Here is a 26,089-nt window from a genome sequence, read left to right as displayed (position 1 = left end):
TTTATAAAGAAGTAAACTAAAACCCTAATCAAATATAGCCATTTGAGTTAAATTAATTGATAATTAATATTTATATATAGATATTAATAAAATTAAAATAATCAATTAATAAATAAATAAAATTTAATTTGGAAATATTAAACCTTTCCCTTTTCCTCCCTTGGTCAAATATAGCAATTTTCTTCTAGCTGTTAGGTTGACCTCTCTCCCTATTTAACCATCTTCCTTGACCTATTTCTTCATAATGTCCTCAAGATGAATTACACTTGTTGGCTTGAAACACATGGACCAAAATCTTCAATATCTTTCCAAAAATATTTTATACATTATGATATAGATCAGAGAAGCTGGAATTCGAATAAAAATGTAACTAATTAATTTACATAACGCTTGTCTACTCCCATAAATCAATACACTGAAAGACATTATATACAAAAATGCTTAGTTATTTTGAAAAATAAAAGACAAATATTTCTTATTTACAATAATAATAACAGTGAGAGTTTGCATGCTAAATAAGTTTTCTAAAATTTTAATTTAATTATCAACCATTATTATTAAATAAACCGTAAAGATTTAAATTTTATAATATTTTTAAATCATAATTATATATCAAATATTAAAATTTATTTTTTTAAAGTTATATTATTTCTATTTTTAAAGTTAATTCAATTAGTTGAAATATATTAATTAAATATAAATTATATAAAGGAGTTGTCTATAATGCGACTTTTTGAGATTCCGGTGACGGAATCCGGCGGAAGAAATTGAGATGAAATCATGATTTGTTGCACTTAAAATGGTTTTTTAACTGCATATTCGGATTCAGCACCCTGAAAAAATGGTTCGGAAATCTCATGAAGAAAAATCTTATTGCATGAATTTTATAATTAATAATAATATAATATAGCTAATACGAAAAATATTGTGACACTTGTCGATGGATTAACGGCAATTTAATTTATTTATATAGCTCTCTAGCTCTAGAGGAGACGCTATCAAAGTGGCAGCGTAACACAACTTCAACCATCAAATCGTGCTTCTGATTCATGCGGGGCCGCCACAATCATTCCGCTCTACCAGTATTCGACTGGGATTTTCTTGCCTTAACCAGAGAATGTTTCGAGAAAGGTGGATGCAGAAAATAAGAGAGCAGCTTCTGGCAGCAGGAGTTATCGGAGGGGTTGTCGACGATTTCGATCCTCTTTACAAGCTTTCTGTACTCTGCGGCTACACGAAAACCAGCTTGGGCGAGGAAGTATCGCCCGATGACATGCTATCCCCACCATTCATTTTTTTTGACGTAGATTATAATGGGCTCCCTGATCCCAATATATTTCTCAACTCCATATTCATATTGGTAACTAATTTTTATTTCAATTCACGATTATTATTTACTCATCATGAATTTTTCATAACCACATAACTAAAGTCTTTCATAAATCCAAACAATCAGGTGATGACTGATCCTGAAACTCCAGGGCACGAGTATTTGCACTGGTATGTCATAATCCTCTCGCAAATTTCTGAATAATATATTGCACACATATCTATTTCATCTAAATAAAAGCATTAATCTGTACATTGTGCAGGCTGAATACCCAACGTTTTAGCAGCAAGCCTTATGTTGGTATGGATATCATGGCCGTTGTCACTTTTTCTTGAACTTTGAAATCATTGAATTGAATGTGTGTTAATGTTATTTCGGTTTAATGCGTGTTAATGTGTTGGATCGAATGATCAAAATCTGATGTGTTTCTTTGTGGTGCGATATTAGTTTTGCCGAGCGACAGTCTTCACACGTACGAAGCTCCGACACCCACGCGTACTAGCAAGATGGTTTTCGCATTGTTCAAAGATCCATGTCATCCCTTAATTGGGCCCAACGCACGGGAGAATTTCAGCACCAGAGCTTTTGCCATTGAAAATCGACTTGGACCACCGATGGCCGCTGGTTTTTTCTATATCAAGATTGAGAATGAAAATGAACCAAGAATGAACGTAGAATATCCTGGACAAAATGCAGCACCAGCTACTCAACAAGCAACAGGCGAATAAACAAGAAACGATGAAGTAGCGGATGTTTTATAGGAGGGTCATGTACCAGCTTGAGTGTCATTTTTCTGAAAATCAAATTCATGAGTACGTTGGACCATTTTCTGCGTTGCAAGAACTTTGTGGTTGTCATTTATATATTAACATGGGAAATTGTAACTATTTGTAATTTGGACAATGTTCGAAAGCCCCGAAATGAATAAATATATGTAAATTGAATCAAAAAATTATCTTCGATAAATCTTTTGTTAGCCCATTAGATATGTTCAGTGCGATTTATAACCAAGCTATCTAACAACATCTTGAATTTGTCATTCCAAGATCGAGAATCTTGGCCAAGATCAAGAATCGAAGCGCGCATCTGTCAAGCAAATTTTACTTCCCATTTCTTAATAAAAGACTTCATCACGTTTATCACTTAACTTTAGTTTTTAATTTAAATTTTGGAATCTGTCATACATTTAAAATAAAAAGAATTTCTAACGAATTGCTAAAATTTAGCAGAACGTAAACAGAAAATGCTGCTAACATCATGTTCAAGATACTCGATCTAACGAAATATTTTCAAGATGCAACACGGAACATATTGTGAAATGCCAATAAAAATAGAAGTAAAATAAAACAAACATTTACCGCATGAATGCAATATTACATCCTTGAACGATACAAATCATGACAATGCAATATTACATCGTTTAAATGGTAATCATATGGTTTCTGCCACCATAAAGCACGACTAATAAATTACTTAATTATTGGACCCAACACCATCGCATACTTAGGAAGTCATGGCTCATAAATTCTTAACCCTGAAGAAATAGTTAAACAAACTTGATCTACTTATAGGATCAGACACTTTCAATGATACTTTCCTACTCACTAGAGATAATTTGTGCTATTAGAGGACACTACCAGATTTTAACAGAAGTAATCCCTAAAGTTATTAAAGTTACATGAGCTTAAAATGAAAATATGTTTTAGTAAACAGTTAAAAGATTCCCATCAAAGTATACTTAGAAGGTGTCTATGTGTTGATAGTGCTGCTTTTAGTACTAGTATAATAATATATTTAGTATAACAATAACATTTATTATATTTAGGTCAATGTGTTTCTTATAGATGGTTTAATATATTTAGCATAATAATAACATTTTCATATTTAGGTCAATGTGTTTCTTATAGATGGTTTAATATATTCAGTATAATAATAACATTTTCTTATTTTATTAGAATGAAAAAAAACTTATAAATAAGTAGTCATTTTTTTAATCTTCAATTAAACTCAATCTCTAACTTAGTAATAACTTTTTCTTATTTTATTAAAAGGAAAAGAATAAATTCTATTTAAAAGAGTTGAATTAATATTTCATTTACATTGAGGGAGATGAAACCACTCACTTTTAAATAATATAATAATATATATAATGTAATAATCACAAAATAAGATGCGTCATAAAGTAAGATGTATTATACATGTATAAAGTAAGACGTGTTATACATGTATTGTGAGACGATTGAAGTGGACTAGAGTTGAGAAAATTGATTATTTTAAGAGTTTATAATAGATAAGTATTAATATATAAATTTAGTTATAAGATTGAATAAATATTAGAAAAACCAAATTGAAACTTTTTGAAAATGCTCTTGGATTGTAAAGAATGGAAAAAAATAATTTATCTTTTTCATTCCTCATGTTTAAATATGGATCATCAATGTAATAAATTGAGATATGAATGGCTTTAAGATAGTTTTACACATTATATTTGTTTAATGTAAATTGATATCAGTTATGCCACACCTATAAAATGTATATGTTTATGCTTAAACATAGTCAGCAATATTAAACCTGTATGACCTATAGACATTTTATGTTGACATCACAAATCAAAATGACTATTCAAAAATTCATATCTGACGTATATTAATGATATTAATGTTTGCATGTTATATTGTTTTAACAATAAAATATTAATAATTCTAAATTTTTCTTTTCGTGTTATTTTGTTTGGAGAAAAAATATTGGAATGTGACTTCATATTAAAACTGGCAAGAGGGTTTCCAACACCATTTCCATAGCATGTATAGTATTTACAATATGTGTTTTTTTATAGAGATGTTTTTATGTTACATTTTGATTAAAAAATAAAAAAAATATATTATTATTATTTTTAATAAAAATTATATTAATAAGATTTAATTTTATGGAACTAATGCATTTTGAATTATTAGGTTATAATTATATTTTTAATATTTTTATTTATAATTTATAATTATACATATACATAATACATAGTTTATATTATAAGTCTATAAATATGATTTGGAATTTCATTTTAGCTAGTCAATATGCTTACAAATGCGTAATACAAAATTTGAATTTCTCTCATGGTTCAAATCAAAGTTATAATGAAATGATTTTGTTAGCCGTGCTCATTTGTAATACTTTATTTTTAAATAATATGGATATATTTTTTAAAGATTTTAACAACGAAATTATGTTTTTTCTATTAATAAAAACCTACAGTGAGAGTGGAAGAGGGAAAGGTGGAAATTGTTACATGTTAAAACTATAATTTTTTGATAAGCTACAACTATATATATATATATATATATATATATATATATATATATATATATATCCCAAATCCAAGAAGCCAATTATTAGGTGAGTTGGTACTTGAGCAAGCAAAATTCCATAAGTATATGTACTAGTTAGAAATTTTACAAGTCATTCCTCAGGTATGGGAAAGTATCCACTTCAAAATTACTAATTGGATGCATGAAATCTCATGTTGAGGGTGGCTAGAATGCAACCAATTTTGCATGCAACAAGCAATGGATACACACAACTAGAGTAAAGGAAATTTTTGAGTGAAAATGTTTTCCAAAAGCATTTTGGTTGGTTGAAAAATAGTGAGGGTTTGTGAGATCCATTTTCAAACTAGGAAGATCAAGTAGAAGTGTCTTTAACTCGAGCTACCTTTCTAGGTATTTTGTAGAGCAAGCAAGGAGGAACTAACATTTGAGGGTTTTGAGGGATTTCTAGGGAAATTAATAGAATCCCTTATGTTACGTAAGCTATTTTAGGAGACACTTATGAATTTGAGTAGGCTATTACATTAGAGGATTTCAAGAATTTTTATTTTTATTTTTGGTTATGAACGATAGTGGCCTTCATTCTTCCACCTTATGGTTTTTGAGTAAAAAATTCCTTGACGACATCATGGTCTAGCTAGGGTGTGTTCAACTGTAAAAGAGTTATATTTATAGTTGAGCCTATGGTTGGATTGAAAAAGAATCATCCTTCATCAGCTACAGGTATATTTTAAACTTAACAAGGTAAGTGTCTCATGTTCATGAATCCTTATTTAAGGTTTTTTGAAATCTATATGATTTCATACTAAATATTAAAAATGCATCCTTTTGGTGCATAGATAGACCTGTATCCTTAGAACTAATGGGAATGTTGTGCATAGGGTATTGTAAATATTGTTTCTATTGATGTTAAAGAAAAGGGGAGAGTACATATGTCGAAGGTAAAGGTTCCAAGATGAGAACTGTTGGAAATAGTGAATAGTGTTTGGATGCCTATTTTTTTATGCCTTATTCGGATACCCAATATTTGAAGGTCCTTTAACTCTAAATACCTATCTCTAATGAGAGCAAAGGATATATAGTCAAAAATATTATTCCAAGACCTTTTCAATGTTATATCTCACTCCCTCTAACACCATAGGAATGAGGAGATATCAAATATTACTTTAAATCAAACCCATAAGTGAATGCATAAACATTGTTTGAAGTTTGAATACCATCTAAGAAATAAGAGATCTAATCTGCACAAGACAAGCCAGAAAATAGTCTTGGGGTTTTAACGGTGGTGCACAAATGTGGTTTGTAGAGTGAATGAGTCATGTTCACATTTTCATAGTAAATTTTCTTTTAAGTTTTTTGAGACCGTGAATTTTTGATGTTCATGTGGAAAAAATTTCAAGTATTATTTTTCTATATATTTGGTGACATGCACTTTAAAGGAAATTAGGCTTCCTAAATTTTCCTAAAATATACTTCAAAAATGTCAATTTGATGTTTTTATTACAACATTATTTTTTAAAAGATTGAAACTATGAAATTTTGAGAGAGGTATGAAATATATATATATATATATATATATATATATATATATATATATATATATATATATATATATACACACACCCATGGTAAAAATTTCAAAATTTGTTTCTCTATAATTTTAGAGATTTCAAAATACTCCTAAAATTAGCTTAAAACAATCCAATTTGGAAGTATCACTATAACTTATTTTCTTGTATGTTTTAGGCTCTGAAATATTTAGAGATCTATGGAGACATATAGTAGTATATTAGGTAAAAATTGCATAATTTGGTTTGAAATATGTTTGGAGATATTATTTATGCATGTTAGGGTTTATGAATGATCATAAAATCAATTTTAAATAGGCCATATCCATATTTTTACGGTAACTTCTTTTCTAGGACTTTTCACGCTGTGAAATTTTCAAATATATAAGGAGGTATACATAAGCTCCTTAGGTAAAATATCTATATGAGATTAGTGAAATTCAATATGTTGACCAAGAGAGGATCTTTTATGCTTTCTCTAATAAGCCCATTGAATCTCACCAATCAAGTGAGATAATCAGGCTAAACCTAATCCTTTATGCTTGAATTTTGGATGAATTAATTTAGGGAATTAAGAGATATAATTACAATATAGACACTTTGATTTACAATTGCACACAAGTTTAAATAAAATACACAAAATGAAATAAAAATAGGAATATGAAAACAAATGTGAAATCTACATTGTAAAATATATACCAACAATTTAAAAGTGAAGTCAAAGGTTATTGGATAACCCACTAAACAATGATATGGAAGCCACCACACTCCAAAAACATTGTTAATAACTTGCATTAAGTTCAACAATAAATAAAATAAACGCTCAATGACAAATTACGGAGAAAACTAAGAAAATGTATACACAAAATGAGGGGCAAAAAGCATTGAACCTGTATAAAAAATATGTGAGTACACTACTCACTAATCTATAAAGAAGGGTTATGTGAAAACCCTTTGTAAGACTTTATTCTAAATATTCACAATGCCAATAAATCATATGTGAATATTTTGTCAAGCAATCTTGATAAATTAGGATTTGACAACCTCATATAATTAAATTTGCTTGGTTTCATTGCAAAATAAAGGGCTATTAGAACTATCTATTAAAGCTGGACCTTTTATCAATATTTTTTTTATTAACAAAAAAAAGTCAAATTTACTTAAAAAATATGAACAATTGAATATATTTTCTTTTTAGTCCTTGAATCCCTTTCGAAAGAAGTCTTCTACCACAAATAGATTAGCTCCTTTAACTAAAAGAAAGAAAATTAGAAGAAAAAATGGCAGCTATTAATTTTGGGGCATAATGCTTCTTGGAGTATTATTTCGTTTCCTTCATAGAATCCATTCCTTTTGTATGCCTTGGATGCAGTTAAGAAGGTTAATTAATTAGGAATTTTTTTAATATTATTTTTTTAATTAGGATTGATTGTATTACGTGAATGGAGTGTTCTAAAGCGTGAGTTACATTTAATTTAACTTTTATTAATAATGGTTTAAAGAAGTGGGGCCCTCACTATTAAATGGTTCACTTAACTTTATTTCCCAACTTCTAATGTTTATTTAATAATAACACACTCTAAAATGAATATTCCAAAAAAAATATTTTTACTAAAAACATTGTCGTGCTTTCATGCGATAACATATCTTCATTTCCCAACTTTTAATGTTTATTTAATAATAACACTCTAAAATGAATATTCCAAGAAAAATATTTTTACTAAAAACATTGTCGTGCTTTCATGCCACAACATATCCACCGAGAACCAACATAAGTACGAACCATGCACATGTATAAAAAAAATATAAACAAAAAAATATCACATATCCACCTTGTACTTCTCTTCCTTTCCATGGAAAAGTATGCATCATAAAGAGACAAATAACCATATTATGAGACAAATAACCATAGAAAAATATTTGTGCCTCCTAACATCATGTATATATAAACCATAAAAATCATCATGTACATAGCTCAACCATGTATGTACAACAAAATTTAGTCCTCCACGTATACATGCCATGAACCCAACATAATGCTGTAAAAAAATACCTTATTGAGAACAAAACATGTATAGAGAACTGTCATATGTATCAAAGTTGAGACTATAATGCTGTACTATGAATGTTGAAATATTAGAAGTGTATAGTGAAACATAAGTTGTGTATGTAATGATGTTGGGGCTACAAACTAAACTACTAAAGGTGAAAGTGCTCATGATATAAAAACACACATTATATAAACATTGTATATCTTCCATCAATCAAAAACCATGTTTTATGTGGGTAGTAGTCTTTCTCTTCCTCTATTATTCTTCCTGCGGTTATGCCCACGTTTTCTTAAAAACCATCGTGTGTAAATAAATTTATCATGTCAACTTTATAAACAAAATAATAAATTATCTATGTATGTTATTACAAGGGTTGAAAAAACATGACATAGGGAAATAATGTTTGTAGTGGAGGGAGAAAAACTCATGTGCGCATTAACGGAGATACTATGGTAACATATTAAACAAAAATTCAAACTATAAATTTTCTAAGAAATAAAGGAATTTTATAATTTTACTAGAATATAACAATATATAAGCAACCAACGTTGTGACTTCCCTAAATTTCTTAATTGCACCAAATTTATATCATGATAATTTATAAATAAAGCATTATTAGGACTTCATAAAACCTAAATGGTTAAATTGTTTCTTATAATGTGAGGCATACTATGGTAACATATTAAACAAAAATTCAAACTATAAATTTTCTAAGAAATAAAGGAATTTTATAATCTTACTAGAATATATCAATATATAAGCAACCAACGTTGTGACCTCCCTAAATTTCTTAATTGCACCAAATTTATACCATGATAATTTATAAATAAAGCATTATTAGGACTTCATAAAACCTAAATGGTTAAATTGTTTCTTAGAATGTAAGGCAACATGGTAAATTAGGTATAATACTACAAACAACGAAATGGTCGTTGTGTTCACATGAAGGAAATGTATACAAGAGCACAATTATCTTTCTAAGATGGGTACCTCTTCCAAACCCAAGACTAAAGCACCTGGAGGGTTTGAGAATATATATATCATGAAATTTGTAGAAAAAAATAAAGAAACCTTGCATTTCATGAATGTTTTTATCTTTACATAGATATTTACAAGTTTAAGGAAAGAAATAGGGTGAGATATTTACCATTATGCATGACCATATTAAACAGAAGTGGCCTTCGACTGACAATGGTGATGACTAGATTTTATCAATCAAAATATTAGGGAGACACTTTTCTCATTTAATGACATACTCCAAGCTTATGTAGAGAGGCCAAAAAATGCAGTATAGACTATGCCAATTTTAATTATTTCTATGAGGAATAAAATATGGAATTTGAGACAGATGCACCATTCATATGCAAATGACATGATGTACCATTCATATGGCCTCCCTATACATTAGTCATATTATTCCTCACCCATTTGTTAAGAGCACATGTTGGAATGTGGGCTTATGATCAAAACATACTTTATTCATTATGTAATCACGTGCTTACACTTGTTTGTATTTGGGCATTCTGACATGCATTATGAGCTGACCTGGAAGAAAGATGGATCTTGGTTGTAGTCTTTTTCCCTCACCTTAAATGGGGGTTTAATTTCTATCATAACCCAATGGGACCACCCTTAATGGCCCATGGTTTTAGGAAGGGACAGTACTTAGAGATCTATGATTGAGAGAGCATGTCCCATATTCCCCTTTTCCATACTTATCACTTCACTCTGCACACTATGAGCCCTTATTTTTCATTCCTTCTTTGGGTCAACTAACCATTGGTTCATTGGGATTTTACATCCACACATCCTCATACCTTAAGTAGGGCATCAAAATGCACCCTGTGAGCTCGATGCAGTTGAAAGAAATGGAAAAAACATATAATGGCCATAAAAAATAAAACAAAATTCAAAATGCAAATGATGACGTACAAATTAGCATGTCAGAAAAAAGCAAGCATGAGCTCTACCTTTATCATATGGCTATCACCTAGTTCATGGGACAATGTTGCCCTTTCTCGCAGAAGACTCAGGAACCCTTGCATGTCCTAGACCCTAATGGAAAATTAACTTCCCATCCTAAAAGGAGTAATAACTATTATACATCATACCAATCCTAAATGACTTGTATCTTGGCTGGGTCCACGTACACACTCTATTCATCAATGATGTACCCAAAATATTGAAGTTGGGTCATTCCAAAGGTGCACTTCTTGAGATTGGCACACAACTTGTGTTGTTGTAGGGTTTGGAGGACCTATCAAATATGGTGAATGTATTGGCAAAGGGTTCCAAGATGTATTCCATCAATCTCATGAAGGTTGCAGGGGAATTTGTCAACCCGAAAGGCATGAAGAACCATTCAAAAAGCCCCTCCTTGGATTTGAAGACAGTCTTCCACACATGGTGATAACTGGAATTCAAGTCAATCTTGTGCAAGTATTTGGCCACCTTGAGCTGGTCGAGAAGGTCATCAATCTATTTCACTGGGTACCTATTCTGGATAGTGACCTTGTTTAGCGCCCAATAGTCAATAGTGAGTCTCAAGGTCCCATCTTTCTTTTGTACCAATACAATTGAGCTCCTATAAGGTGATGAGCTTGGTATGATGTGCCATTTCTACAATACCTATCAAATATGCCTCTTGATCTCATCATTCTCCAAAATAGAGTGTCGATAAATCAAGCCATTAGATAGTGGCATGACTGGGGTCATATCAATGGAATGCTTGACCTAACGATGTAGAGGTACCTTCGTAGGTGAGGTGAAAATGTTTGTGTACTCCTCCACTACCTTGTCTATCTGTTGTTGTTGTACAAAGGAGCCCTCTTTGGAAGTCGAGGTCATAATCTTCTTCTTGCCCTGAGGGAAAATCATAAGGAAAAAAAAGTTCCCAGTCTATCAAGTAATCTTAGTCCATTGCATTGCAAAGATCAAAGAGATGGTGGTAGGCAGGGCTATCTCTGATATCCTTTACAACTTATTGTAGAAAATAATAATCACAGAGCGAGGTCTAGACTAATATAAAACATGATGCTTCCATAAGTAAGTTTGTCCTAATAATACATCACAAACTTCAAGAGGAGCAACATCACAGAGTACTTCATACTTGAAGGGATTGATGCTGTAGGGAAGGTGGCACCCCTCGGCCTTAGTTTTAGTAGGCCCCTTTCACACATTATGTCACAAGAAGACCTCAACACAAGCCTTAGGAGCACCTATGATTAGATGACATCAACATTTTAGCCCTTGTAATAAATATTTATCTATATGGACATTCGTTACTAGGTCAGCCTATGACCTAGGGGCTTTATTGTACATTATTTTACAATTTTAGGTGATATTGAGGCATAATACTATTTAGTAGGAATTATATATTGGTTATCACTCCATTGTGATCAATCATCATCCAACTTGTTAATAGTAGGCCTATTTGAGAACTTGCACTTGTTTCTTGTGGGTAATTTTGGAGATGCTTGGATGCATTTTGATGTATGTAAGTTTATTTTCACATTATTTTGAGCTATTTCTTGGTCCAATGGAAGGATATATTTCATGTTATATTTTAATTGGAATCCACGGTTGAATATTTTTTTCTTCAATGCCTAATGTGTCGAGCTATTGATTCTAGGTTAAAATTTTATGCCCTAATTTATTGAAGATCAATTTTTTGAAGAATATCTTGATGAATATTGTATGCATTAATTATTATAACATGTAATGAATGTTCCTAATGGATTACTTCTTGTTCTTTTCCATCAAGTTCCATTATTTTATTAAGTAGGTAATTGTTAGAATTTTGATAACTAGATGTCGAGGTGAAAAATTAACACCCCCATTTTTAACTTATTTATTTCAAATAATGAGGACTTTTTCTGTAAATTTTGGTTAGAACATCTTTTAATATTTTCTTTTGGTCAAGTGTCCTACAATTTTACCAATTTTTTATTTTCTTCAGGTTTTTCTTTTAATTGCTTCATTGTGTTCCACTTTTCACAAGCTTTCCACTAGTTCTTGTTTCATGTCATTTGGTTGCACAATTTACAAATGATGTTTATCCAAAGTTAAGTAATTTTTATTGTGAGGGCCAAAAAATGTACAAAATGTATATTATTTTAATTATTTTAAATTATTCGTAAATATTGATTTTTAATTAATTTTTCGCTAATAATCTTACAAAATTATCGTAACCAAATTGTAGAACAATTAAAATTGTGCGGTTTCAAATTTCGAAAATTAATATAAACTTAAATTTTAATGAAAGTTTTGAAATCCGAAATTCCAAATACTCAAGTAATTGTAAGACCTGCACATCAAATGGCTATACTTTGCACATCAAATGGCTATACTTTACACATAGGAGAAAAAATCCCAATCCATGTGGTCCTCCTCGCCTCTTTGGTTCCCTCTCTTTGGGACCTCGGAGCTTTTAACACATTGCAACTCCATTTCATTCCCTCTCTGAGAATCCTACCTTCGATCATCGCATTCCATCGAGACCTCAGAATATATAATTTCGGAGCTTATAATTTTAAAATACCTCTGAAATTTCAAAATATCCTGATGTTCCCTCAGCATATAATTTCAGAGCTCTATTAATTGAACCTTCGATATCACTGCCCGATGTACCTTGGGACTTCGTTGATCTTGGACCCTTTTTCATGAGACTAACGATCTCTAATTCCTCTGATGACCTAATGTTTAATAACTCCGATGGCCTTCCTGAGATTTGGTTTAATTTTTATTCGTTAGTGTAATACCAACATTATTGTATATATGATATTTTATTTATTTTGATAAAAGGTTTGGTATTATATTTGTTGTATTTTATATTGAACGAATTAAATAGAATTTTAATTTAATATTAATTTATGTTTAATAAATTAATTCTAATTTAATTTAATTTAATCAAAATATATATATATATATATATATATATATATGTAATTTAATTCATTTTAATATGATTTTTTTAATACTAGTTTTAATTAAATTAAATTAAAATCTGATTAATTTTTTTATATATAATTTAATTTTTTACCTAATTCAATTAATTAACTTATAATGAGTTAATTATTTTAATTTAATAATCTTTGATTTTGTATATAATTAATGAACAGTTAATTAATTTTTTTAATTTAATTTATGATTAGCTTTTTAATTAAATTTTCTAAATTTTAGTTTAGACATGCATTTTTCTAGAAATTCTGATATTTTTGCATCTCAACTTTGTAGAGGCATATCTCAAGATTCAAGATTCAGTCATCCCAATTAAACTCGCAATAGATCATTAGGAAAATAAGATAGAGGAGAATAATCTGGGAAAACTAATTTTAGCAGATCGAATCTTTTAGTGACCCAGAAATCTAACAGAAGACAAAGTGAAGAATTTGCAAAAAAAATTAGTTTTTCTTTTTGGATTTGGGAAAATTTCATTAGCTTTGGAAAACTACTCACAATAATTCATTCTCAGAAATTCTCAAACGCTAATATAATCCATTTGAAGCAACCATACCAAGAAGATTTCTTTGGATTTTAATTTAACAATTTCTTGAGAAGTGGTTTGATTTCTATATTGTGCATCAAATTTGTTTTAATTTCTGAATTTTAATTGGTTTTTGGTAGGAAAGAAGTTGGGGAGATGAGGAAGAGAAGGCTTGGAACAATGGAGTTTCACCGACAAGAGAGAAAGAATAATTTTGGCCAGTTAAAATATGTTGGAGCAAGTTTCTTCTCCAATAACTCTCTAATTTTGATTTCTTTAATTATAAATATGTTTTCTATAGATTTTACGGGGTGTTCTAGATACGAAACTTGGGGATGAAATTCTTTGCAAAGAGAGGGGTTTTTGCACTACTGTAGAGAGCAATATTTTGGTAGATAATTAGCTAGTTTGGATGAGTCCTATGGATATTAAAAGAGATGTATGTCAACTATGAAAGTTTCACGTTATGATAAAATTTTCTAAGAATTTCATATACTCAGATGTTTTGATAAGATCTTTAATTCTTATACACTGTTGTCATATATAGAGGTTGATTAGTATCTCTCTTTTAATAAAATTTGAGGCAATTTTTTATCCAAATAAATATGTGTTTTTTAACTTTTGCACTATTGTAAATTTGTTTATTACATGCGTGTTTTAATCATTTGAAAACAATGTTTTAATTGTGGATCTAATTGTTATCAATTTAAATTATGAATTTAAATAGTTAAGCAGGATATTCTTGTTAACTATTTAGAAAATTCATGACAACTTTCTCTTGGTTTTATTAATGATTGTTTTGTGAGAACTATTTCCTTAATGTGATGATATCTTTTTATTTTGAATTCATTTTATTTGAATTTGCATATATGTGCACTAGAGTTATGATGATTATTCATCATATAGTTGAATACATATACTTTCTTGAACTAGTAATAAGTCTTGGAATTATTTACTTCACTTATTGAATTCATTTTTATTTCAATTCAAAGTTGGTCCAAATCCCCTTTTTACCTTGCTCTTGGTTGGGACGGGAGCTAATCCTTCTTTCAATTGAGATAGATTTAGGATCTATTTATGTTAATTAGGTGATATTTTCATTTACCTTTAAGTATTGCATTCTAGATGTCCTCATACACAAGGGACAAACTTTAGAGTGGCCTAGATGAGCCATTTATTCAGCTTAAGGATCACTTTCTTGCATGATCTCTGCAAGAGGGCAGATCTAATGTCTCTTTTCTATTGGAAATTAATAGACATACTATAACATAACATAGTAAGGGATACGGTAACTAGACCCAATTGAGCCAGTTGGAACCACCATTTCAAATGGAAAGGGAGTTGATTTACTGTCCTGACTAGGTGGTCTCATTTACATGTTGATGAGTTCAATTTAGACCATCAACATTTTTGGCACTACAAGGAGGGCCACAGTAAATTTTTTCTTTGAAGATTGTGTGCTTTAATATTTAATCTTATTACTATGGCTCCATGTAAAAGTCCTGCTTGGAGTTGCTTTATTGGACCCCATCCAATGACTACTCTGATAAAGATAGTTCAGACCCTTCATAAGGTAAAGTATAATGGTACGTCATCCACTTTTAATCATATACGTCAATTTGTTATAAATTGCAAAACAAGTAATATTGATGAAGATATTATTTGAGCAATTTTAACTCTTACTTTGATAGGTAGATCTAAAGACTTGTTCTTATCTCTTATAGTTGCCTCTTTATATAGTTGGGACAAGTTTTAAAAAAATTTCCTTCACGCTTTTCAGTAACATGACTACAAAAAGGTTTGTAATCAGTTAGAATAATTGCGTAGGATGAAAGGTGAGACTTTGGATACTTTTTACATTAGATTTGAATTAGATTTGATGTAATTTCAGTCCAAAAATTTTCCTCCTCAATTCCAACTAATTGGATGGATCATACATCTAGTGTCATTGCTGTATGATAGTTATAAAGAAACAAAAAGTATATAGATTATTCTTAATGAATCAATTTATCAAAATAATAATGTTGATCCTCCACAAGTTAAAATTGGAAATAATGTTCATCAATCCTAATCATAATTTTTTTTTTTTTATCAATTAAGTGATTATGATTTCAAATCTTTTCCAAATTCAAATAATGTTACTATATCTAATGAAATAGAAAATCAACAAGATGCACAGTTCACTAGCAGTAATCAACATCAAGCATTAGGGGAATTTTGAGGTCCAAAATGGGCCTCCTAAGAAAAATGTACAACCAAAATAAACTTTTTAAGGACCCATAAGATTAAAGATGATGATGTCAACCATCAGGGATAATTCACCTTTTTTGGAGTAAAAAAGTAAAAAGATTAAAAAATAATAAAATAATAAACTATTTTTTGAACTCATAGATTCAACTTACCTCCCGAAGGTTTTACTCAAATTTTGAGCACAAGTACTCATTACATGAAAAATTTAATTCCTTTTCCAATGAGTATCCATGTTGCATAGTTTCGATGGACCCTGCTACATGAAAAATGAGAAACACATGGAAAAATGTGACTGCAATCACATTTTTCATGTATTTCTCATTTTTCCTGTACTAGGGTCCATCAAAACTATGCAACATGGGTAATTTTTGTATGAGAAATCAAACTATTCATCCAATGAGTGTTTCTGCTTGAAATTTGAATAAAACCATAGGGAGATAATTTTAAAATACGAGTTGGAAAAATAGTTTTTTTTTTTCATTTTTACCTCTAAAATTTCATGATGTAATCTAATTTTATTTTATTATGTTCACTATTTTTTTATAATTTCCTTAGGAGGCCCATTTTAGACCCCAAAACTCCCCTAATGTAATTCAACCAGCTAGAGAATGTCAATAACTTACAAATTTCTGCAATTAATTTAGAATCTTCTTTTAATAATAATAAATCTCAAACTCCATAGAAGCCTACCAATAATTTGCAGATCAATTAAACATATGGTAAATATGATTTTTGTCAAGACATTGATCAATAATCTGAATTTTTCAATGGAACAATTGTGGAAGAGTCTATTTTGGAAAGTGGGCAATCATCTGTACATAGAGAAACCTTCAGGTATATATCTTCAACTTCTTATTTTTCTCACTATCCTGATATTTTAGCAATAATAATATAAATCAAATTCAATCAAGAGTCCCTTTGAACACAAATTTAATTTTAGAAATCAAATGAGTTTTCAATAATGATGAATTATTGTTGACTTCTCATATTGGTAGAGAGAATTTAATCAATAATATTTTCAATTATCTTCAAGATTCCCTTAATTTGGCATTTAATTACCATCCCAGTCTTGATTTATTTTATTCAAAGGAAATAAATGCTAATGACATCATTTATAATGAGGAATTAAAGGCTGAAAATGTTGAGCCTTTTTTCTCTTCAAAAATGGTTTTGTCTCACTCCCATTTTATCAATTCATTAACAAAATATATTTTTGAAGGTTGAAAGAACACTAATCAAGAAATAATTTTAGCCTAATCTCATTCTCAAAATCATCCTACTGATTTCAGTTGTCATGAATCTGTTCCAATTTATAATTCATACAATGATGAGATAACCTTTTTGAATCATAAGCTTGAAATTTTCTCGTCTTTGCAAGTGAATGCAAACAATAATTTTACCTTTATAATTTTTTTTGACACTTGTGGCAAGGAAAATTTTACAAATGAATCCCATCAATGTTGTACCACTATTCGTAACATTAACACAAATTTTAATCTACTATGTTTTTAGTTCCTTCATTTTGATTTTTATTTTCTTTCGAATTTCATTTTTAAATTTCTGAACACATTGTACTGGCACTTTGATCATTTAGATTCTAGACACTCGTCAAGTACATTGTTAAGATTATATGAAAATCAACTCCAGAATTTCAAGCATGAACATTGGCTACTTCTTATTTTGAAATTTTAATTGATGATAACATTTGGCCAGTTTATTTCTGACTTTCAGATGAGTTCATCACAAATTCTGGCACTTGAGAGTGCATTATTACAATCTGGTCAGTAATGAAACACTTCTAGAAATATTTTAAATGTTAGTCCATACTTTATTGATTCATTTGTAAAATATATGGAATTTCCAGTTCTCAAGAAGATTTCCGGCTTTGCCAATGTTCACGAGGCTTCAATATTTGAAAATATATCATTCAAGATTGGCCTGTTGTTTTCTCTTCCTTTGAACATATTCCAATCATTCACTAAAATACATCCCGATTTTCATGATTCTATAGGTAGATTTTTGGAAGAGTTTCAAGGTAAGAATTTTTTAAATACTTTTATTTTTCCAAACTTGTTATATGTACGTAGTAAGATGCAATTTTCTTTTAATAATTTAGTTGTAGTTTTATTTGTGTTTTTCATCTGTGACATCTTCATATCTGCAGGAAATAAAATGCTTGCATGGTTTCACTGGAAATATGACTATACTTTGTCATATGCTCTCTCATATAGTTAGAATAGAAATAAGATTATTTTTTCTTGTTAATTCATCTCTCTTTATCGTTCAATTTAATTTGCATATTTGTAATAAACAAGTAATGGGACCAAATATTTCCCTTGTTATTCATTTCTTTTTAGCAAAAAATAACATGGAGTTCTTTGGATCATACACAATGTTTCATCATAAGATTTAAATTACATTTCTCATCAATGATGAAATTTCAAAGAATGATGACAGCTAGGCACTTTTGAAATAATAATTTGTCAAGAAGTGCTAAGTGATCTTATTTGTCATTATTTCTCTTCCATCGCTCTTGCATTTCAATATGAAGTGGATATAAATTAATAAATTAATACTCAGTAGTTAATTTAAATTGAATAAATAGATGATTTTGAACATATAAAGAATTAAAGATAATACATGGGAGAATGTGAAGATCTATAAGGTACTCTTACAATTCGACTCTTCAAGATATGTGTAGACATGTTCTTCTTGATTTGTTTTTAATTTATGTTTTCATTAGTTTATTTCTTATTTATGTTTTACTTATTTTTATAGGTCTTCATTAGCTTGATTTGGAGACTTGTTTTTTACAAGCTTCACCTAGATTTAGAATAAAGCAAGCAATCATCCCTTCCGATCCGCAACATATTTAGGGAAGTATTTATTTTTTCATCAGAATCATAGTTTTTTATATTGTTTCTTCAGTTAAGATTTCCTTTCTTCACAAATGTGCGAGATGAGTCAATAGTCATTAATGAAACTAAAATTGGATGCTATACTATTTATTGTTCTTATTTTCTACTAGCAAAGGAGAATCGTAAAATCTTGCTGAAAATAATATTTTCCATGATATCACCTCTGCTTGTTTTGAATCTTACAGTTACTAGTTGAGTTAAGCCTTTACACTGCACTCATTTATATTACATCTGCTTCAGCCACAATTCCTTATTTTGAGATGATTCAAAGCCTTTTACTTATAAATATTGGAATCTTAGACTTGTGCTTCTCATGTCATTTTTAAAAATAATTCTTTTGAGATAATTCCCTCGATACATCAAACTTTTTGGCTCATTGGACTTTCGGGTCTACATTTTATCAGAATCATTTTAGGATACATTCTAACATTTCTAGCCTAAGATACACACGGCCTTTTCCTCTATTTTCACGCCCATTAGGATTAATTAGGAATGTTACCCCCACTTAATTGTCTTCACTTGGGTCTCATGATCTTGGAGTCTCGTGCAATGATTTTATTTATAAAATGGTTTCCAAGAGTTTTGATACATCCCCCTCACTCATATTTATGGATTTGAAACTCCTTTTCTCAGAACTTTATTTTACATATAGTATGATATTTCTCTTTCGAGATTTCCATTTCCCTCTATACTGAGCCACTTAATTGATCGAACTAGTGATGATATCAAAATAATTTAACCTTATTGGCCTTTAGTCGATTTACGCATTATTTGACAATCTGATCCTTCAATATGTTCACATGGAGTTCTCTTTTATTATCTTTGTATCTTCAGGTTAACATTGATGTTACATGGGTATTTGAGAGCTTGGAGATCCATTTCTAATTACAATTTCATCAAAACCCAAGCATTCATTTTTCAAGATGACTATGATTTTTAAGATATCTATTCTTCATGGTGTGTGTAGATGGATCTTATTGGTGTTTCTTCATTGGACATATATCCTCACATGTATAGTTGGGTCTCTTTTATTCTTCACGACAATCTCCTGACTAATGATAAGTGCAGACATGGGAAATTTTTACTCTATCTATTTTAATGGATTTCAAATACCTTAAAGATGTTTTTTAATGGAATCCTAAAGCCCTATTTATTTAAATATTTTTCATGGAGGAACACACATTCTTTCTAAGTGATATAGTACACATTTTGAAGGAAATAATTGGCCTCAGTTTAACTCAACGAATCCCTCCCATCCATCCACTTTATTAAAACCCTCTGATTGATAATCGCAGGGAAATATTTTGGAGTCAACATTATGGAAGTATTATATCAATTTTCTTAAGTCTCTTTTACCATCTTGCCTCTTTCACTCAGTTACACCATAAACTTAGATCGAAAATGTGCTTATTAAAAGGGTGATCACAAGGGGAAGCATGGGAAATACAACTAAACTTGGCGGGGCTATGGATGCTTAATGGAAGTAGGGCCATGCTTGTATGGTACTAAGTACAACTTCATTGGGATACTGACTATGCTCACCAACAATGAAACAATGTCAGATATCATTCATATCGATGAATATATGCTTTATCAAAACACTCCTATATGTACCTTATTCTATTTCTCATACGAGGTATCTTAACTATTAAATTTTTCTGAAAATTTGGGTTCATCATTTTAAACTTAGTCTGCTTTTAGTACTTATATTTTTTAGCTTATATCTCTTTATATATTAACATGGGACCCTTGCAAAAGGTTTTACTATTTGATGGTTTCATAAAATTCCTCTTTTAAACCTCTCGGAAAAACCAAAGTCCATCATTTTTAACCAGAGATAGCTGGTTCTTCCCCACGTTTCACCAATTATTGTGTGAATACTCAAGACCCTCATTTTTAACTAATTTATTTCAAATAATGGGGACCCTTACCATAAATTTTTGCTAGATCACTTTTCAATATTTTCTTTTGGTTAAGTGTCCTACAATTTTGCCAAATTTTGGTTTTCTTCACATTTTTCTTTTAATTCCTTCATTGTGTTTGACTTTTCATAAGATTTCCATCGGTTCTTGTTTCATATCATTTCGTTGCACGGTTTGCAAATGATGTTTATCCATACTTAAGCAATTTTCACTGCCAAGAAAAAAAAATGTACAAAATGTATATTATTTTAATTTTTGTAAATTATTTGTAAATATTGATTTTTAATTAATTTTTACTAATTAAATTTTTTTCGATAACGAACCTACAAAATCACCATGACCAAATTGTAAAACAATTAAAATTTTGCCTTATCATATTTTAGATGTTAATTTAAATTTCAATTTTAATAAAAATTATAAAATTTGAAATCATGAAAAATCGAATGGTTGTAGTTTTTTTAGACCATAATATTAAGTAGTTGAATTTTGTACTAGGAAAAAGGCTCCCACTCCACATGGTCCTCCTCGCCTTTTTTCTTCCATCTCTTTGGGAACCTGGAGCTTTTAACACATTGAAACTCCATTTTATACCCTCTCCAAAATCCTAGCACTTACACCTCATTCCATCCAGACCTCGGAATATATAATTTCGTAACTTATAATTTTAAAATGTCTCTAAAATTTCAAAATATCTCAATGCTTCCTCAGCATAGCTTATATTGGTACCTGATAACACTTTATATCGTAATTCCATGTAAAAACCACCTCCGATATTTGGAGGTTCATTTTTAAAAGCTCTCTAAAATTCAAACTCTGATGGATTTGGTCATAAGTTTTGGTATATTTTTATATAAGGTGATGTGTAGGTGCCATAAATTGCAGCTCGGAACCATCTAATTTTAGAGCTCTTTTTAATTGAACCTCCGATATCACTTAACCCTGATGCTTGATGTACATTGGGACTTCGTTGACCTCGGAGCCTTTTTCATAAAAAATATGATTTCTAGTTCCTTCAATGAATCGATGTTTAATAGCTTTGATGGGATTCGTGAGCTTTGGTTTAATTTTTTATTCATTTGTGTAACACTGACAATATGATATTTTATTTTTTTGTAGGTAAGCACCTACGGGGATTTGAATCAGTGATCTATCGCAAAAAGTGCCTTAACAATGCACTCATTCACTGTCAATCTCATCTGTGAACGTATATATGATATTTTATTCATTATTATAAAAAATTTGGTGTTATATTTGTTGTATTTTATATTGAATGAATTAAATAGAATTTTCTTTTAATATTAATTTATTTTTGATAAATTAAATTAAATTATATATATATATATATATATAATTTATTTCATTTTAATGTGATTGGTTTAATATTTGTTTTAGTTTTAGAATCTAGTTAATTTTTATATATATAATTTTATTTTTGTATATAATTTAATTTATTAACTTGTAGTTATTTAATTATTTTAATTTAATAAATTTGTTAATTTAATAATTTTCTATTTTCTATATAAATAATTAATACAATTATAATTAATTAATAATTATATATATATATATATATATATATGATTAACTTTTTTATTAAATTCTCTAAATTTTATCCTAGGCATGCATCTTTCCAAAATTATGATATTTTTGGCACCTCAAATTCAGAGAGGCATATCTCAAGATTCACTCAACCAAATCAAGCTTGAAATAGCTAGTTGGAAATCTAAGATACAGGACAATAATCTTGGAAAACTAATTTTAACATATTCAATCATTTAATGACACATACATTTAGTAGAAGACAAAGTGACAAATTTGCAACAAAAAATAGCTTTTCTATTTTGAATTGGGCAAGTTTGAGTGGCTTTGCAAAACATATATCAATAATCCTTTCCCAACAATTCTCAAAGGCGGGTTTGACACTTTTGAATCAATCACGAGGATTTTTTTGGATTTTAATTTAACAATTTCATGAGAAGTGGTTTGATTTCTATTTTGTACACCAAATCTATTTTAATTTCTGAATTTTAATTTGTTTTTGGTATAAGAGAAGTTGGGGAGATAAGGAAGAGAATATTTGGCGAAATGGAGGTGAACCAGTGAGAAATAAAGAAGAATTTTGGTCAGTTAAATTTATTAGAGAGTTTATTCTCCAACAACTCTCTCATTTTGATTTTCTTTTGTAACTATAAATATGGCTTTTGTAGAATTGAGGGAGGCTTACAGATCTAAAACTTGGGGAGGAAATTATTTGCAAAGGGAAATCTTTTTGCACTACTATAGGGAGTAAATTTTTTGTAGAGAATTAACTAGCTTGGACTAGTCTTATGGAGATTAAAAAAAGTTGTATTTTAGCTTTGAAAATTTCATGCTATCATGAATATTTTTTGAGAATTTCATGTACTCAAAGGCTTTGATCAGATCTTTATTTCTTGTATAGTATTGTTAGAGATAGAAGCTAATTCGTGGCTTGCACTTAATAAAATTTGAGGCAATTCTTGATCCAGATAAGTATGTGTTTTTGAACTTTTTCACTGTTGTAAATTCATGTAATATATCCTTGTTTTAATCATTTGAAAGCTATATTTTAATGGTGGATTCAATTTCTATCAAGTTAAATTATGACCTCAAATAGCTAAGCACAACATACTTGTTAACTATTTAGCAAATTCCGTTGGAGATTAGATGCACAGCAGAATTAAATCAAATACACAGCAGATAAATCAAGCACATAAAACACAGGAATTAACGTGGTTCACCCAACCAATCTGGGCTACGTCCACACAACATAGGCATCGGAAATCTTATTAATCAAACAGGAGATTACATAAACTCTCACACCCAAACCATCCGTATGAATACCTGTTATATAGCAAGGAGAATCTAACTTCCTCATAAATCCTCTCAACTCAAATTTAGGATGCATTAACTCCCTCCCAACAAACTGGAGCTAATCTAGGAACTAATTCCTATTTTTGTCATCTACTGAGATTTTGCCTATTTTATTCAAAACAGAAAATCTCAACAATCTCCACCTTGACAACAATTCGACTGATGCCCTGTTATTATTATTTTATCTTTTCTGCAAGCCAAGAGAAGCCAAACACCAGCGTAGCTTCTCCAACAAAACTGGTTTCATGAACATGTCTGCACAGTTTTCTTTTTTATGCACCTTTTCAAGAGAGACTCCCCTTTCAGTGATAACCTGTCTTACAAAATGGTACTTAATTGGAATATGCTTTGGTTTACTATGATAGTTCGGATTCTTAGCCAAATGTATTGCACTTTGACTATCACAAAGTAACCTGATGTTGTCCTATAACCTACCAAACTCACCAAGCAAACCTTTCAACCAAATCGCCTGTTTGCAAGCATGCGGAGCAGCAATGTATTCTGCTTCAGTAGTGGATAATGCGACAATGTTCTGTAGCTTTGACATCCAACTTATAGCTCCACCTGCAAGAGTAAAGACATACCCTGAAGTTGACCTTCTCTTATCCAAATCACCTGCAAAATCAGAATCAACATATTCGCAAACAAATTCACTACTCTTATTGTAAGTGATACAATAACTACTTGTGCCTCTCAGATACCGAAGCACCCATTTCATTGCTGACCAGTGTTCTTTACCCAGATTTGCCATGTACCTACTGACAACCCCAATTGCATGTGAAATATCTGGTCGAGTACAAACCATCGCATACATTAAACACCCTACTACATTGGCATATGGAATTCGAGACATATAATCCTTTTCTTCATCTGTATTAGGACATAAACTCACAGAAAGCTTAAAATGGGAAGCTAAAGGGACTGAAACAAGCTTCACATTATTCATACCAAACCTCAAAAGTATTTTCTCAATATACTTTTGTTGTGATAGCCATAGCTTACCATTGCTCCTGTCTCTGAAAATCTCCATGCCCAAAATCTGTCTTGCTGCTCCTAGATCTTTCGTATCAAATGTCCTTGCCATCTGAGCCTTCAACCTGTTGATTTCTTCTATGCTTTTGCTTGCTAAAAGCATATCGTCAACATATAATACCAAGATAATGAATATACCATTATTCAACTATTTAAAATAAACACAATGATCATATTCACTTCTAACATATTTCTGACTCAACATGAAAGAATCAAACTTCTTATACCACTGCCGAGGCGACTGCTTCAGGCCATATAATGACTTCTTGAGCCTGCAGATAAATTTCACATTGCGATGGTGAACAAAACCTTCCAGTTGTTCCATATATATTTCCTCATCTAAGTCACCATGTAGAAATGCAGTCTTAACATCTAACTGCTGCAACTCTAAATCAAGCAAAGCCACTAATGCTAACACAATACTAATTGAAACAATTTTAACCACTAGTGAAAAAATCTCATGAAAGTCAATACCGGCTTTCTGAGAAAACCCTTTTGCAACCAGCCGCGATTTGTACCTATCTTCCATATCATTCACACTCTGTTTCAGCTTGAAAACCCATTTACACCCCACAGTTTTCCTGCCTTTCGGAAGCTCAACCAGATCCCATGTGTCGTTCTTACTTAAGTCCATCATTTCGTCCTTCATGGCTGCTTTCCACTTGTCACTTTTCAAACCTTCTATTGCTTCCTGATAGCACAGAGGTTCATCGTCATTAGCAGTAAATGCAACAGAAGTGACATAATCATCATACCTTCTCGGTGGCTGTTTGATTCTTTTTGACCTCCTTAAGGATGTTTCTAGCGCTTCCTCGATTGGCTGACTACCATCTGTAGGAACTTCTTTCTGATCCATATCTCAGACCTGTTCATGATCTAAACCTGAACCCTATTCATGTTCTGATTCTGAAACCTGTTTATGACTAGTATCTGAACTATGGTCATCATGACTATCATTGGAAATTCTATCAAACTGAATGTGCTGAAAATCAGATTCATCATCCTGTTTCAATCTACTATCTACATCTAACTGTACAAGAGAGGATTCATTAAACTTTATATCTCTGTTGATGATGATTTTGCGGGTAGTAGGATCCCACAATCTATATCCCTTTGTTCCAACACCATACCCAACAAAGATATACCTTTTAGACTTTGGATCTAATTTAGTTCACTGATGTTTAGGCACTAGAGCATATGCATCACAACCAAACACTCTGAGTTTAGAATAGTCACAAGGGTGTCCTTTCCATACCTGTTGCGGAATCTTGCAGTCTATGGCCATCGATGGAGATCGGTTTATCACATAACAAGCTGTTGC

At 30.4% G+C, this 26,089-nt stretch overlaps 1 protein-coding gene across 1 annotated transcript; it reads left to right on the top strand.

Moving 5' to 3' along the window:
• The first annotated feature begins 1,117 nt into the window (after positions 1-1,117).
• Positions 1,118-2,058, top strand: LOC149151075 (protein TERMINAL FLOWER 1-like). The gene is made up of 4 exons (XM_089443050.1): positions 1,118-1,360; positions 1,457-1,500; positions 1,593-1,630; positions 1,778-2,058. Exons 1-4 carry the CDS (start codon positions 1,118-1,120, stop codon positions 2,056-2,058), a joined length of 606 nt encoding a protein of 201 aa, XP_089299176.1.
• The last annotated feature ends 24,031 nt before the right edge of the window (positions 2,059-26,089 follow it).

This window comes from Pinus tabuliformis, chromosome 9 (genome assembly GCF_031772625.1).
Source record: "Pinus tabuliformis cultivar Carrire ecotype Pingquan chromosome 9, CPIR1, whole genome shotgun sequence".
Classification (NCBI taxonomy): Eukaryota; Viridiplantae; Streptophyta; class Pinopsida; order Pinales; family Pinaceae; genus Pinus; species Pinus tabuliformis.
The sequence above is the reverse complement of the archived record's forward strand: the minus strand, read 5'-3'. Positions and strand labels throughout refer to the sequence as shown.